General features: G+C 60.4%; 2 protein-coding genes across 2 annotated transcripts; both read left to right on the forward strand.

The window, feature by feature from the left end:
- Window positions 1–4,458: 4,458 nt before the first annotated feature.
- Window positions 4,459–8,510, forward strand: L226DRAFT_469475 (TPR-like protein; the record flags this gene model as incomplete). The annotated part of the gene is made up of 8 exons (XM_067676224.1): window positions 4,459–4,741; window positions 4,807–4,943; window positions 5,060–5,126; window positions 5,179–5,261; window positions 5,328–5,430; window positions 5,494–5,666; window positions 5,723–5,879; window positions 5,941–8,510. 8 exons carry the CDS (start codon window positions 4,459–4,461, stop codon window positions 8,508–8,510), a joined length of 3,573 nt encoding a protein of 1,190 aa, XP_067531359.1.
- Window positions 8,511–11,529: 3,019 nt separating this feature from the next.
- L226DRAFT_492443 (uncharacterized protein) lies at window positions 11,530–13,807 on the forward strand. The gene is made up of 6 exons (XM_067677387.1): window positions 11,530–12,634; window positions 12,740–12,932; window positions 13,126–13,275; window positions 13,354–13,455; window positions 13,524–13,541; window positions 13,608–13,807. The coding sequence occupies exons 1-6, from the start codon at window positions 11,784–11,786 to the stop codon at window positions 13,608–13,610; spliced, it is 1,317 nt and encodes a 438-aa protein (XP_067531360.1). The 5' UTR covers window positions 11,530–11,783; the 3' UTR covers window positions 13,611–13,807.
- Window positions 13,808–16,834: the final 3,027 nt, after the last annotated feature.

Genomic DNA, 16,834 nt, shown 5'->3' on the forward strand with positions numbered 1-16,834 from the left:
TCTCTTCTCACGAACTCTCTGACGCCCTCCTCTTCGCCCCCTCCTCGTCCACTCCTGGCGACGACCACATCACGTGGCCCATGCTTCGCCATCTCGCCGCCTCCCCTCCCATCCTTGCGGCCTTCACCTCCCTCTTCAACTCCCTTTTCTCCCACGCGCTTTGGCCGGTCGAGTTCCGCCGCGCCGTCGCCGTCGTCATTCCCAAACCCGGCAAGGCCGACTACACCACTCTCCGTTCCTACCGCCCCATCGTCCTCCTCTCCACCATCGCCAAATGGATGGAGAAGGTCATCAACGCCCGCCTCAGCGTCCATGCCCGCACCCACTCCTTCTTCCACCCCCACCAGTTCGGCGGCATCTGGCAGACTTCCACTGTCGACGCCGTCAACTCTCTCACTCATTTCGTCCAACACAACGCCTCCCTTGGCCTCCAAACCTCCCTCCTCTCCTTCGACATCGCCCAATTTTTCCCCTCCATTAATCACGACCTCCTCCTCGAGCTCCTCGCTCGCCGCCACTTCCCCCCCTCTCTTATTTCCTGGACCCGCTCCTTCCTCCTTCCCCGCGAGTCGTCCTTCCGCCTCGACGGCTTCACTACCTCCTCTTTCACCACTCCCGACATCGGCGTGGGACAGGGCTCCTGCCTGTCCCCTACCTTTTCGAATCTCTACGCCGCCCCTTTCCTCTTCCATTTTTATACCAAATTCCCCTCCGCCACCTTTTACGCCCACCTTTTCGTCGACGACGGCGTCATCGCCGTCTCCGCCCCCTCCCACAAGGACGCCACGCTCCTCCTCCAGGAGGCCTTCACCACCACCCACAATATCCTCACCGACCTTGGCCTCACCCTCGAACCGTCCAAGCTCGCCGCCCTCAACTTCGTCATCCCCTCCTCCGTTCGTCGCTCCCCCTACTCCCTCGCGGCAGTCAAGCGCGACGCCGCCCTACCCATACATCTCTCCCCCACCATCACCCTCCACCCCTCCCCCACTCTCCGCATCCTCGGCTTCATCCTCGACCCCGGCCTCACCTGGGGCCCTCACGTTGCTCACCTCTCCTCCACCACGACCACTACCACCATCGCCGGCCGCCTCCTCGGCACTTCCCTCCGCGGCCTCACCCCCCTTCAACGTCGCCGCCTCTACATCGCCACCGCCCTCCCACTCCTCACCTACGGTTGCGCCGTTTGATATCACCCCAACCGTGCCCGCACCTACGCCCCCCTCCGCGTCGCCCATAACCTCGCTCTTCGCTGGATCACCGGTGCCTTCCGCACCACGCCCACAGGCGCCCTCTCCGCTCTCGCCGGCGTCCTTCCCATTACCCTCTATTGCGCCAAACTCCGCGCCAACTCCCACCTCCGCCTCCCCACCCTCGCCCCGGCCCACCCCTTCCGTTCTCTCTACCCCTCCCTCCGCCACCCCCTCTACCCCCCCCTCATCCCTCCCGCCTTTCCGCCCGTTCCCGCCAACCCCCGCGTCGCCGCTTACCTTCGCTGCGGCCCGGACCCCCCTGCCGCCCTCCCCCTTCTCCCTTCACACACCTATCACCCCACTCACCCACTTGCGTGTCCGGGCGATCGCCTTATCGATCGCCACGCATCCCGCATCACCATCCATCACGATCGTCCCCCCCCCAAATCGGACACCGCGGCTCTCACCGCCTGGCTCACCTCCACCCTCCTCCCACGCCTTCGCTCTGCCCGCAACGACCCCACCACGTGCGTCATTTTCACCGATGGCGCCGCTTACCCGGACGGCTCTGCCTCGGCTTCGGCATATGCCTCCTTCCTTCACCCCCACCCTCACCCACCTGACCATCAATGGTCCGAACCCTCGGGCCGCGGCTTCGCATACGACGCCGAACTCGCCGCCATCTCTTCGGCCCTTACCGCCGTTCCCCCCACTCTCCCTCCCTCCATCCGCCACATCTCCGTCTTCACAGACGCACGTTCCCTCCTTCACTCCTTCTTCTCCCCACGCCACACCCGGGCCGTCGACTTCCATCTCACGGCTCACGCCACCCTCCTCACCTGGCTCGATGCCTCCCCCGATCGGCGCGTCTCCCTCTCTTGGTGCCCTGGCCATGCCGGGGTGCCCGAGAATGAACTCGTCGATCACCTCGCCTCCACCGCGCTGTTCCCGCACGGGGACCGCACCTCCCTCGCCTATTGCCGGCGGACCCTCACCCTCCAGGCTGCCTCCGCATGGCGTGCCCTCGCCTTTTCGGACCCCACCGACCCGGCGACTGCCCTTCCCTCCTTCTGGGGCTCCTCCTTTCCCACTGCCCATCCGGCTTCCACCACGTTCCTTCCCACCGATTCCCACTCCCTCATTCGCCGCTTCGGCCACCTCTCCCCCATCACCTACGCGCGCGTCACTCGTGCCCTCACCGGCCACGCCCCCCTCCGCGCCTACCTCCAATCCCACTTCTCCTCCCCGGATCCCTCCGCATGCACCTGCGATCGGATCTCCCTCCACTCCCGCACTCACGTCATCGATGAGTGCCCGCAATTCCTCCGCGTCGAGCGCGGACCCGGTTGGCTGACCTCGTCTCATGCCGACCCCCTACCCGCGCTCCTCGCCTTCCTCCACCTCAATCCTACGGCGTTCACGTTTGACGCTGAACCCTCCCCTTCGGATTACCTCGCACCCCTCGCGTGCGTTCCCACTCCCATCTCCCGCGCCTTACACTTCGTCGCCAACGCGATGACCCACACTCCCTCCCTTATCTCCGACCTCTGGGTCCACACCCCCCTCGCCCACACGGCGCCTCTGGCCACCGCTCTCACACACCCCCACGCGGCTGCTCGCGCCTTCCTCACCTGGGCCCACACTACCCCGGTTCCTCCACCCGCCCTCCCTTTCCTCTGCCGCGGTCTTGAACGCTTACGCTTCTCGACCGTCCTTTCCCATCGCCGGCGCCTCCGCTCCGGCGGTCACGCCCTCCCCCTCTCCATCCACTCGGACCGTGATGCCGCGGCCTATCATTCTCTTTCCCCCCCCTCTCTCCCACTCGTCACTGACCCCTTCCCACTTCCCCCCCCTTCCCCACCGCCCGCTTCGGGCACCTAGATTCTGTTCGTCTCCGGCCTCGTGTTTGCTCTGCCGCGCCTGACTCTGTCCGCGGCCCCGGCCCGCTTAGCGGTGGTTCCCCCAATCCGGGATATCGGACTTGGTATGGTACATAGATATGATCTTTTATCTGTACTTGTACTGTAGTCCATTGAATACAAGCCTCTCTCCCGCGTTCGCGGTTCCAGAATTCCACGCCCGCAAATGGACTGGGCTGACGCACCCTGGGACGCGCGCGCGGGGGAACAGATCGCAGATTGCCATCTCGTGGAACGGTCGCGTGTCCGCCCCGCCCCGCCGGGCCTGAGCTTCTGCCTTCGCACGTCAGACAGACATCCACCAGCGCACTGAGCGCTGAGCACTCTCGCACTCTCCGTCCGATGTGGGCGGCGTCGTCCGGGCACTCGCAGCGTCTCGTGCCGCGTCACAAGCTGCCAGGCGCGGCGTCGCAGCGGGGCTGCTTCGCGATCTGTCAACACGCCGGCCGTCTTGGAACAGAACAGCGTTTGTGTTTCCCGTCTCGGATAGGCGCGCGTGCGTGTGTTCTCCTGGATGGATCATGATGGGCAGCGGCTGCTCTCCGGGGTGGGGTGGGGATCAGCCGCGCATCAGGAGATGGTGCGGTTTTCCGAACCGTGCAGCCGTAAGTCATTTAAATGAGGTGATGTTGCGTAGCACCGTTGCTGACTTGCACTGGACCCCCTGCAAGGGGCCGAGGGCAATGAATGCATGCCTGGATGAGGATGCCTGATTTCCGGATGGCAGCGATCTGCAGGCGCAGGCGGGGCACGAGTGGTGTGGCGGCTGCCGGACGTGTATTTATCGCGATTCGATTGGAGGAGAGGACGATTATCGCAAGGAAGAGGCCCGGATGGGGAAGGCAGCAGCGCGGAGGAACAGCCCGGCGACCGGGAGACGGCAGATGGGTTCGCGCGCGGACAGGATCGGAAGCGAAGACCAGCTGCAGCAGTGCGCACTGCTGCCGGGTGTGAGCGTTCCAATCAGGCAGGCGCATGACGCGCAATCGGAGACCCAGATCGCGATCCCGGGAAGATTGGATAGTTGCCGAGGAAGGGCCGATGTGTCGGGTGTGCTGCCCTCATATGGGAATTTGCATTTGCCTGGAGACGGGGAAGCTGGCGCGCGTGTTTTCAGATTCCATCTTCCCAATTTCCGTAGGCGCCGCGGTGCGCGACCTCTGGGGAGATCTCTGATCGCCTTCGCTCTGCGCCCTGATCACTTCCCGCAGCCACTTATATACTCCTTCTCCTTCTTGCGGTCCCCCTTTCGCAATCGCCTCTGTGTCGTCTCCCTGCCCCGCCCTCGCCGTCGCCTCCGTTCTCCCCCATCCCCTCCCCCTTCCCGGTCGTCCTCCTCCCGCCCCATGTCCATACGACACACACCCCGCCAGGCGGAGCGGGACATCCGCCTCCACGACCCCCACCACTCGCACTCCCTCCCGCCCCCCTCGCATCCACACCCCCACCCACCCCATCTCAACGGCAATGGCCTTGCAACTCCGGGGGCGCACGCGGGGCCATCACGGGGCCCGCTCAGCGCGCAGGTCCTCTCGCCCGCGACCCAGCCAAACGCCGCCAACGGCGAGGACAAGACAAACCCTGTCCACATACTGAATCAGGCAAACGAACAAACGTGGTTGATGATTGGTACGTGGGGTCCTCGGGCGCCCGCACACCGCTGCCAATCAGACTGAACGGACTCGGATCAACAGGTCGGGTAGCCGAGCAGATGGGGAACCTGGAGCACGCGTTATCCGCCTATGAGAACGCCCTCCGCCACAATAGCCATTCGCTGCCAGGCCTGACACAGGTTGCTGGCATCGCGCGGATCAAGGAGAATTACCCAAAGGTACGTCTCTTGACCAAACCCAAACCAACAGCGCCTTCACATCGCCCATCTTACGTCACCTCCCATCTGTCCCCGATCTATCTGCTCGAGCGCTCACAATATATCCGGATTCACAGGCTGTCGAGTACTTCCAGGCCGCTCTCCAGGTGCAGGGCGACAACGGCGAAGTCTGGTCCGCGCTTGGTGCGTCCCACGCCATCCACACCCCGCAGCCCGCGTTCTCACTCTCCCACAGGCCACTGCTTCCTTATGCAGGATGATCTGCAAAAGGCCTACGCCGCGTACCAGCAGGCCCTCTACTTCCTGCCTAACCCGAAGGTGCGTTTGTCTTCCTCGGCGCGTTCCTTGCCACGTTGCTGACAGCCTCCTTCCCTGCCCCCTCAGGAGGATCCGAAGCTCTGGTACGGTATCGGTATACTCTACGACCGATATGGCTCCCTGGATCACGCCGAGGAGGCGTTCTCGTCCGTGCTGAAGATGGATAAAGGTCAGTGGCGCTGGGATGCTGTAATGGAAGACGGACGTCGTGTGCTCACGTCTTCCCTTCTAGACTTCGACAAGGCGAACGAGATCCTGTTCCGCCTCGGCATAATTTATAAGCAGCAGGGCAAGTACGCTGAGAGTCTCGAGTGCTTCGATCGCATCTTGCGTAATCCCCCGAGTCCGCTCGCCCACGCGGACATCTGGTTCCAAATCGGCCATGTCTTCGAGCAGCAGCGTGACGTACGTATTTAGTTACAAACTGTCCCGCTCACAACGTTGACGCGTGCTACTTTTAGCATGTTCGGGCACGAGACGCATATGAGCGTGTGGTGCAGGAGAACCCGAACCATGCGAAGGTCCTGCAGCAGCTGGGTTGGTTGTACCACCAGGACGGCTCGTCGTTCCAGAACCAGGAGCTGGCTATCCAGTATCTGACGAAGAGTCTCGAGGCTGGTGAGTCAATCCGTGTCACACGATCATTGGGAAACCTCAGTAACGCCGCTCTCAATTCTAGAACCGGGCGACGCGCAGAGCTGGTATCTTCTTGGGCGCGCATACATGGCCGGTCAGAAATACAACAAGGCGTACGAAGCATACCAGCAAGCCGTCTATCGCGACGGCCGTAACCCTACCTTCTGGTGTTCCATCGGCGTCCTCTATTTCCAGATCAACCAGTACCGTGACGCGCTCGACGCTTATTCCCGCGCCATCCGCATCAATCCGTACATCTCCGAGGTCTGGTTCGACCTTGGCAGCTTGTACGAGAGCTGCAACAACCAGATCTCCGATGCCATCGACGCTTACGCTCGCGCAGCTGAGCTCGACCCGACCAACACTGCGATCACGCAGCGTCTGCAGCTTCTGAAGAATGCTCAGCAGACAGGCCAGGCGCTCCCTGCTGCCCCAGGTCCGCAGGATGTACACCCGACCGCCTACGCCAACCCGATGATGCCGCCCGCTGGCTTGGGCGGACCGCCGCTCATGATGGGAGGCGGACGCCCCCTCTTCCCTTCGGATGGTCGTGGTGATGGTGCCCTTCCTCTGCCCGTACCTCCTCAGCTCGCTGGTCGTTCGTCGCCTGGTCCATTCCGTGGCGGTCCTCCGCCGCCGGTCGTGTTGGATGACAGCCGGCACGTACCTTCGCTTACGCCTCTGGCTCCCATGGAGGTCGACCGCCCGCCTCTGCACGGGCGTGAGCCCTCTAGCTCCTACCCGCCCCCACCTGGGCGCGACGTCGGTTCTCGAGGACCTGCCGGACAAGGACTCCTCCACCATCCTGCCCCACAGCCACAGGGCCCACCAGAGCCGCACCGTCACTCCGCGCACCCCCAGCAGCACCCGCATGACCCTGCCTTCCACCCGATCCGAGTGCCATCGACGTCGGCGTCCCCCCCGCCACATGTGCGCCCTCGCTCGGTGGCGGGACACATGGTTCCTGACTACCCTGGGCGTCCTCCCTTGGGCCCGGCGCAGTCCTCTAGCGGTCCGAGGAGATCCCCGCCGCCGTACCCCCGGGAAGAGTCTGGCTGGAACCGACGCGTCCCTATGGAGGGCCCGGAGTGGGATCGTGAGCCACGCGGACGTCCGCCCATGGAGTACGGTCGCCCGTCGCACGTGTACACCCCACGCCAGCACTCGCCGCCAGTCCCGCCGCAGCGCCGCAACAGCTCGCGCTCGGCGCGGGACCGCAGCCCTCCTGAGGTCTCTCCTCGCTCTGCGCACCCGGGCTACCCGGGCGGACAGTACTGGGACCCGAAGACGGGTGCTGGGCCGGGACCGAGGAGGGCGTCCCCTCCGCCTCGTCCGCCTGTGCACGAGATGGCGCATGAGGCTGCGGGTAGGCGGTACGACCCTACCCGCGATTATGACCGTGAGGTTGTCCTTGAGCAGCCCCGCGTCGACCCTCGTTATGCTGGGTCGCCAGAGGCGTTGCGCTTGCACATGGCTCAGCAGCAGCATATCGCAAGTGCCCGTGCGTCTGAGAGCCCTCACCTTGGTGCACAGCAGGCGGCGGCGGACCCGAAGAACAGCCAGCGCCGTCGCCAGACTCGCGACAAGGACTCGGAGTCGACGTCGTCCGTTTCTGCGGCCGAGCCCGCGAAGAAGGAGCGCAAGCGCAGGACGGGGCAGCAGGGGAAACGTGTTAAGGAGGAGGGGGCCCGACCTGAGGGACCATACGACGGTTCGCAGCCCCCGTTCAAGCTCGAGTACCGCGGCAACAAGCCCAGCCCGGAGCCGTCGAGCTCGAATGGCTCTGGTTCTGCGAACAGGTCTGCACAGCCGTCACCGACGAACTCGACGCACCTCCCTCCTTCTCGTGCGCTTGACGAGGATTATGATGAGGGCGTCGCGGACGCTCTTATTGGTCTTGCGTCGTACCGCCCCTCGGACCCTCGTGGCTTCGTTGCACCCGGCGCACCGAGCAGCAGCAGGATGCCCGCGGCGTCCCCACAGCAGTCCCACCTCGCTCGTCGTCCCTCCGTCTCGTCCCGCACCTCGCCGTCGAGCAACAAGCGTCCGCTAAGCCCTGGCCCGGACGAACACGTCGACGCGAAGCGTTCCCGCGTCGGCAGCATGAGCCAGCGCGTGTCGCCTCCGTCGAACGGTCGCCCGACGCCCACGCCCGGCCCCGGTGCCCGCCTGAGCCCGATACCCTTCCGCCAGCAGCCGACGTCGCACTCGCCAGACCAGCGGCAGCCCGACGCGCGTTCGTACCCTAACAGCCCGCAGCTGCCTACGATGCTCCCGCCGCACCCGCGGCCGATCGGGGCCGGGTTCGCGAGCCACGGCCCGGTGGGCGTGGGCGTGGGCTTGCCGCCGATGACGACGACGCGCTCGCCGCCGTCGTCGCACAGCCCGGGCGAAGACCAACGGATGAAGTCGCGGTCGGCGTCGCCGCGGACGAAGCAGATCGTGCTGAACTCTTCTTCTGCGCAAGGCGGCGGAAGCGGGGGCTCGGGCTCGCCGGGGAGGACGAAGGGGACGCCGAGCCCGTCGTCGACGAACGGCAGCGGCGGTAGTGGTGGTGGCGGTGGCGGCGGCGGCGCGAATGCCAACGGTGCGCGCCCTGCACCTGTTTCGTGAGCATCTTTTCTCTTGGTGCGCGCGGGCGGCTTGTTCATCGATTTTTTTGCGTTTGGCTTTTTTTTGGCGTAGTCGGCGAAGCGGAAGCGGTCTGTCTGGCCCTGGCGGGCGGATGTTCTGAGCATCAAGTTGTGGATAATTGTCGTCGTCGTCGTCGTTGCTGCATTAATTCCTCCCCGTTCCTCATCCCCTCCATCATCGTCGTCATCGTCATCATGTCCGTTGCTGCTCTTGATTTGTGCATACCTCCAGAACCGGGTTTCGTCTCCGAGTCGTCTCTTTCTTCTTTCCTCCATCGCATTGCATCGTCGTCTCCCCCTCATCGCGTCTCTGTCGCCTCTCCGTTGTGACACTCCCGTTATGACATGATCATGAAGTATTGAGTATGTAGCTAGTAACATAGTATCTATCTCCCCTTGTCTCTTTCTCTGTCGCACACACGCGATTGAAGCACGCAAGCACCCCCCACTTATAGTAGTGCGTTCTACGTTCTATGTACAGTATGACACACCATGTGCATGATATCCCTCCTGCAGCAAGCAATATATTGCTACCTAGATCGAATTACATGCAGTCGCTTGCGAGCTGCTCCCGTCCGTGTGAAGGTGGATACTACGTATACCGAGTAGGTATTGCTTGGGACGTTCGTTATATGCCCCTCGACAACCCTCATACAACGAACGTATGAACGATCGTTAGTACATTGACGTGCCGGCCGCCTGCTGGAAGGCTGCCGCGGTGCGGTGAGAGCCCGGGCCCAAGTACCGCGTCGCTGCAAGCCCGCGAAGGTAAGCGGGAGGTGGCGTTTGGGTTTGACAGCGGCGTTCAGTAATACTCGTCCGAAAGAGGGTACGTGGTAGAACATGAGCGGGTTGGCAGGTTGGCACTGGGCTGGCACTGGGCTGGCAGGGGGAGAGGGATCGCCGATATGGATCTCTGCATTGTGGAGCTGGGAGGGCTGCGAGTACTTACTTGCATACTTGCCGCGGCGAAAGGCTAACGGCGTTCGTCATGACCTAGGTCCGGAGTCCGTTCATGATTCATGGTGCATGGAAGAAGTGGAAGAAAGGAGATGAATGAATGAATGAATGCAATTCGCTGAGGGACTAGTACGCTGTATGTTGGTGAAACATGTGGAGACAACAGCGGCGGTGACGGAGAGAAGTGGCACTTCGGGGACTCGGCCCCCCCTCGAGCTCCAGGCTAACCGTCCCGCTCAGAATGCGAGGCTAACGTTTCTGGGGTGGCGATCGTGCGCCGGGGGGTTGAGGAGGAAGAGGGAAGAGGGACGATCACGGGCGGCGTCGATTGTCACAGTCGCCGGGAGATCCTCGATGGGGGTTAGTGCTCGTGCGGGCCGCGACAGACCCGGAGGGATCTAATAATACATACATATTGTTTGTGGGGTGGCCCGATCGCGATGCATGGTGTGACGTTCTCGTCGCGGTCGCGGGCATGCCGAGGAGACTGTTGGGAAAGACTCCGCGATATGGGATAGGGGCGGGATCGGGGCGTATCGCTGCATATGAATCTTCCTATGAGCACATACGTGTGTCGGCGTGGACGCGGAACGGACGTCGGAGTGCGGCGGGGAGGCGAACCCGGACTGGGCTAGAAAGGAATCCTGTGATTGTGCTACCGGGGACGAGGGGTGGCGTTTGGGGGGTTAGTGGCTGCCAGGAGCCCAGGCACTACTGTGCCGATAGCGATCGTAAAAAGCGTGGCGTGCCGACGAAAGCGAAGTCATTACTGGGCCGGAACGAGTGCGGCACCAAAATGAAGGGTCGATTGGTCTGAAACCTGGGTTAGAAGGCAATTTTGTCACATGGATGTCATGAACTTACAGGTGATTCAATTTCCGGATCGCCGTTCATGAAACGAATTGCTCAGTTCAAGGTCCCCGAGAATCATCCAACCCGGTCGTGAGGCAAATATTCTGGATGACGCCACACACCCTGACCCAGACGACGTATGTAGGGTTCGATCTTGGGCTGACATGCGGGCGATCGACCCGGCTTGGAAGACATTCTACACAAGCCGTCTTCTACTCCTGTAGGTTTTGATCGAGATGGCCAGTGTTGTGAAGCTTGCGGGGTTCTGTGAGGGGACCAGCGCGACGGCGGGATCGAGGGGAGCGGCGGCCACATGCCAGATGCTTCCGCAAAGACGGGTTGCGGGCGTGGGCTTGCCAAGGGCTCTAGTCATTCTGACCTAGCTTCGAAAGGATATTCCTATCTGAGGCTCTGCGATATTGCTTCCGAAGGGCTTGCAAGACTAACGTCAGTCGCCTTTGTCGTGAACGGGTTCAAGTTACGACGGACTCCAGCGGGACGGGGGACGTCCCATTGATGCTACAGTAAGGCGAAGTGATCCAGCGCAGGCCTTTGTCGCAGATACGGGGCGGGTTGGAGAAGAACTCACCATAGTCGGCAGCATCGCAGAGGCTACCAAGGTATGGTGCAGTACGTCGTTGCTTCAAGTTCTACACCCGGCATCCACCAATCAGTGAGCCTCGTATCGAAAGATTTAGCATCAAGGTACGCAGTTGCGTGCTAGTAAAGATACTCACATATCGTGCATGCCCTTCGGCAAGGTCCATGGCAAGGTTATCAACCTCACATCGTGTGGCGAATGCTTACTATGGTCGCGCCAGGAGGCAGCCACTTCCAGCAGCGCCGGCGCCGCTGGATCGCGAAGTTTCCAAGTGAATGATAGAGCTTCCGCCGAAAGACACCTTATGCAGGCGATGCCGAGTTGTTCAATTCACAAGGAGCCGTACGACCACTGGTGGTGACGTCGCAACGGCTGGTCAGCTAGTAGAACTTAGCTGGCATGTAGTTCGCACTGCAACATTCACTCTGCATCATTGCATACAAATGGAGCTCACCTCTTCATATCAAAGAGTAAAAAAGTCATCGTGCATGAGATGGATTCCGTCTACCGTCAAGAGGTCGCAGCTGCAGTGGTGGTTTACCAGAAAATGCACCCAAACGGGAGACGCCCATCATACGCACTTGTCTTCAGCTGCTTGACATTCGACCACAGCTTGACCACAGCTGCAAGCACACAGCACGCTCTTGCTGCCTCTCTGTCTTGCATGCAGCCTACGCGCAGGTAGCCTCAGCTCCGTGTGTTGCTCCCTGGTCGCCACAACCTCTCCCCGCCGGTCTCTGCATCTGTCATCTCGTGCCTCGGTCTGAGGTCTCTCACGGCTCCCACTGAAGCTGTCTTGTTGCCAAGTCGCGCGTTCCCCGCATCTCAAGCACGAGCACAATGTCACGACCGTCGTCGCCCTCAGGCTCCAAGGACACGCCCGGGCTCGCACCCCGCCATGAGGCTGCGTCTGCGTCCGGGGCCACACTCGCGGCGACTGCAAGTCCCTCGCCCTCGCCTGTCCCGCCTACCCCTCCGCCAAAGGACGTGCTGTTCATCGGCTCGCAAGGACCACCCTCCTCCGAAATCGAAGAAGACGTACCAACAAGAACAACAGCAGCAGCAGCAGCAGTGATGCCGACAGTTGGAATCAAAGCTCCACCGCCGGAGATGGACGACCCGGCAGAGTCTATAGTGATTGACATATCAGGCCCCCCGGACGACTCGTATCGCGACCCGGACGCGACGATCCGCGTGGACTCGGATTCGGATGCGGGTGTGGGTGCGGATGGAGACTTGGTAGGGAAGAGTGGGGCAGGGACGGGGACTGGGACTACTGGGACTGGGACTGGGTATGCGCACACGCATGGAGACGAGACCCCCGCACGAGAGTCGGACGTGACGGACGCGGACATCACCATCGTGCACCCGGACCTCGCGCGGCGGTCAGACAGCCCCGAGCACGGGGACTCGACGCTCTACGGGTCTGGTGCGGGCTCGGGCGCGGGCGCGGGGGTGGGAGGGGGAGGAGGAGGGGAGCATGTGCAGGAGCACCCGCTGAGGCTGGACGTGTACCCGCCGTCGCCGCCACAGTGGGAGCGGGATCTGGAGAGTGGGGACTTGGACGGGGAGATGGATGGGGAGAGGGGCATGGGGAGAGGGGGGCGGGCGAGTCCGCAGAGGTTTGTGTTCTCGAGCGCGAAGGCGCAGAGGGTGCGTGAGTTTAATGGGAACGGGAGCAAGCTGAAGATGTGAGTGCTCGAGAGTCTATGTTGCGTTGATGAGGAAGTTCTGACAGTGCTGTCCCTCGTCCTTTCCTCTGCGTTGCGTCCTCTTATGTGACGACGTGATTGCAGCTCCAGTCGACCACGCATACCACACTCTGCGTACTACTTTGGACCGCCACCTCCAGATTCCGCGTACGGGACCGAGCCATGTGGACAGATTGGGGTACATCATCCGAGGGAGGTCGTACGGATAGAGAGGGATTACACTGGTGGCGAACTTCCGCAGTTCACGCCGACGTACCCCCTGGAGCTTGAAGGACGGGTGAGTGTTCCCCAGCTATCTAGTTGGTCGGTGCTATTGGCGGACGACGAAGCGATGTACTTGCCAACCGGACCCCAAGGAGGAGTGCGTTGGGCTGGTGCAAGAACGATGCAGCAAATCACTCTTGTCATTACCTGCGCGTCCACAGTACGATGGATTCACGAGCAACGCACTGATACCTTTGTGTGTGCAGATAACACCGACTCAGTTCCTGGAGACGATCAACGCCATAAACGAGATCCTGCTCTCCGCGCACAGTCTCGGGCACGCGTTCATCGACAACTCGCTTGCGTACTTCAGCCTGCAGATCTCCCGCTTGGTGAAGAAGACGCACTACGAGAAGGTGGGCTTCTTTTCTCACTCGTTCTACTCTGCTTGTGCGTTGGCTAGCTCAATGCTGACGGGGCCGCGTGTTTCGCAGGAGATGGACCGGTTACATGCGCTCATCGACGAGCTGAATGTGCAGATATACAACCCGATGGGGCTGCACATCCGGTGGCCGCATTCGGTCGCGTTCCTCTTCGTAAGTGTCGCTGTTCATGCGCATGTGCCTTGTTGCTGAGACTGACTTCCTCATCCTTGCTTGAATAGCTGGAGATTGAGTACTACGTGCGTGTTTCGTGCAAGTCTTCTTCGTTCGCGAATCTCCAGAGCTGACATGTTGCGTCTACACAGTGATCGCGCACCACCGAACGACGCATGATCAATTTCAAGCTCGAAATATGATACTCGGCACCGGTATGTTTCCGTCATCCCGGTGTGCCTATCACAGCACATATTCATGCAGCATGTGTATAGATCTGCTATGTCAGCTCTTGCGATCTCGCTGCTGCCCTCCCGCAATCTCCACGTTCCTGGTCCTTTGTCATCCCCGCATTCCGTCTCCGTTATCGCCATCGTTCGATCTCCGAGTCATCAAACCTCCCTAAGTCTTGTACCCCTCGACGCTCTCGCGTTTCCGCGCAACCCATGCCTCCCGTGATGATTGATTCCCCTCCCCTGCTCTTCTCTACTCCTCGCTCTCTCGCCATCCCTATACCTGACTCGGGACGGATAACAACAACTCACTGTATGAATTCCTCCATCTCCACCTCCAATGTCGATCTCCAACTTCTCCCCGGGTTCCTTCCACATTCGCCGTGACACACCGTAGTTACGTTCAACGTTCATCGTCGCATCCGAAGCATTTGCCCCCCACCTGGCACCATATCCGCCACTATGATACCGGACATCCCATCATCCATAATTCCACTGTATCTGAAGCTCACATTTGTTTGTTTTCCGGACGTCTATAGGTACACGCTGGTACACGCTTTCAATGCACATCTTGTTGCTAGAGCGTCCGCTATGCGTCTCGTCAGTGCGCCTTGCTGCTTCCAGAACTCCAAGCTCAAGCTCAATTCTGTTATTTCGCCGAGTCTGCTGCAGCGTGCACCAGCAGCCTCAGCGATATGTTTTCTGAGATTTTCTGAGAAAGGCAAATGATCTGCCCTCAGCGACACAGCCCCTCCCGCCCTGTGATTCGCTGGATTCGTAGGCGGCGTGGAAATTTGCAAAACGGGGCGGGAGGATGTGGAGACCGAGCCTCCGATGTGCCCGGGCCCCGGAAGCGGATCAGGGGCGCTCTCGGGTAGCGTGAATGGAAAGAGAGATACGAGACGGTGGTGGTGATTCGTTGACCGTTGACGTTGACTGGGTGAAACTTGATTCTGATCGGGATCGGGCCGTTGTCCCGAGTGTTTACGTCCGACTCGGGAGCCAGGAGAGCTCACTGCAAAATTATTGTCGGAGGGACTCATAGAGGGTGTGGGCATTGGCTCGGCGGGCTTGACAGAATACGTTCAAGTTAAGTTGGAGGATGGCGGGATAATTATTCAGTAGAGGCTACAAGCCACCGGAAGGGTAGACGATAAGTAACATTTCAGGTCGCAACGGCGGCCGCAGCGTTCAACGTACATACTTACATAAAGTACTGATGAGTGCACCTTGCTCAGTTGTATATTATCAGTATGTCTAGCGCAGAAAATTGCGCGCCGAAGCCGAAGGGATGTATGTATACAGAATGAGGCCCGTCCGTATTCACGTCGTCGTGCATGGTGCAAATTTCAGTACAGTAGTACTTTCGAAGTGCTTGGAACCAGGATGGATCGTTGAAGCGAACAGAAAGTTGACATCAGACAGCCTGGAGGGTGACCCGGTGACGCCATGGACAGAATCATGGCTGACGTCAGTTGTACCTGGAGGGCGAGAACGTGGTATGTATGTATGTATGTTGGGCAGGCAGCGCTCAGCGTCGACCCCGACGTTGAAGCTTGAAGTTGAAGTTGGACGAAGTCGTACGACTCTCACTCTGGGCGTGCCAATCGGCATTGGTGTGTCCTAATCTTCGAGGTCTGGACTCTGGAACCCCGGGGGCGACGCCACGACTCGGATCCCGATTCCCCTGGTGTGGCCATGTGGGGCCGGTACTATCGCTACCCTAGAAGCTGATAAAGCGCCCGTCAACCCCGGAAGCTGATAATGTGCCTCTGGGCTTTGTGTATGCTCACCGTCTGACTTGTAATATATTCAACAACGTAGGTGGGCATCTGCTCTATGCACCTGAAAAAAGAGCGACGTAAATCGTGATGATACAACCGAATAAACTGGGTGGGAATACGACGAGTCTGAGCTGCTGCCTACTGTTCTTAGCATATCTTACCGGTTTTTGTTCCGACTACGTTCTCGCTTTGTAGCAGGACGCAATGCGTTCTGCTGAACACTGTTCTGATTTTTCCGAGCCTCCGGAAGTCGTACGAAGTGTGGTTGTACGAGAGCGTGACATTGGAAGGTCAAACTGTGACTATATTGACCCTCCGCTGTTTCTCCGCCTTGAGTCCGCGGCTTCGGGTGCCACTGTTTGATGGCGGAGATGAACTTGGGATGGTCGGCATGTGTGACCCCGGCGTGACCCGAGCTCGGAAACACTATCAGCTTCTGGGGTCAACCAGTCGGGCTCGTATTCCTTCCTCAAATCCTCTCCGTTCTCCTTGAAACTTCACAGTATAGTACCATTCAACGATGAGTACCTACATACCACATAGCGCCCAGATCGAGTGAGAGACGGAGGAACGCGCGCGCAAACATTTAGGTACTAACAGCTTCTGGGGTAGCGATAGTATCGCGACTCGCGAATTGCAAGAGGGGACGAGTCACGACGCGGCGGAGAAATCACGGCGAAACATCCCCGTGTCTCGGACTGGAAGACTGAAGTCCTCGAATTGCCAATGCAAGTTCCAAGTCCCGGTCAAGTTGGCGGGTCCAACACTAACAGGGTCCAATCGCAACGAGACCGAGTGACACTAGAGCTGTAGATCGCGCGCGGTGATCGAGGGGTGGGGGCCGCTGGGTTGTCGATGTCATTGGGGGGCCAAGGGAGAACGTTCTTCAAGTTCAACTTGCAATTGAAAGCGCAGTCCTATCGTACATATCGCGCAGGGCTTGGTGGCGCACGGCGATGCGGAGAATGGAAGAGATGGAAGAGGGGGGGGAATCTGGATGGGTGCGCCACGGTGCCGACGTGCGGACGGCCGCCCGCTGTACCTGTGGATTTGTGGATTTGTGGAATGTTCGGTGTTCGCTGAGGTGGAGAGTTGTGAGGGACTGCCGACGGTTCGATTTGTGGAAGTTCGAGGTCTTTTGAGAATTGCAAGCATTTCGGGGATGTCATGAAGTTCAGTCATTCTGGGACGCGCGGCGCAAGACTGTAACGGAGGATGGATTGACCGCTACGTAGAGCTAATGACAGGAAAGATCTTGGAAGCCTTGCGGGGAATGATTAATGAATGCCATAACGATCAAGTGGACACCCTCCTGCCATGGACACGGATGTTAGCTCACATCGGGCATGAGATTGTTGCCAC

Source organism: Lentinus tigrinus (assembly GCF_003813185.1).
Source record: "Lentinus tigrinus ALCF2SS1-7 unplaced genomic scaffold L226scaffold_34, whole genome shotgun sequence".
In the NCBI taxonomy this organism is placed as follows: Eukaryota; Fungi; Basidiomycota; class Agaricomycetes; order Polyporales; family Polyporaceae; genus Lentinus; species Lentinus tigrinus.

Bases quoted from the DNA above. Each gene is read 5' to 3' on its own strand.
- L226DRAFT_492443 (XM_067677387.1), top strand. From the start codon at position 11,784: ATGTCACGACCGTCGTCGCCCTCAGGCTCCAAGGACACGCCCGGGCTC. The intron at 12,933-13,125 runs GTGAGTGTTCCC...TTGTGTGTGCAG, and splicing joins CCCTGGAGCTTGAAGGACGG to ATAACACCGACTCAGTTCCT. The intron at 13,276-13,353 runs GTGGGCTTCTTT...CGTGTTTCGCAG, and splicing joins AGAAGACGCACTACGAGAAG to GAGATGGACCGGTTACATGC.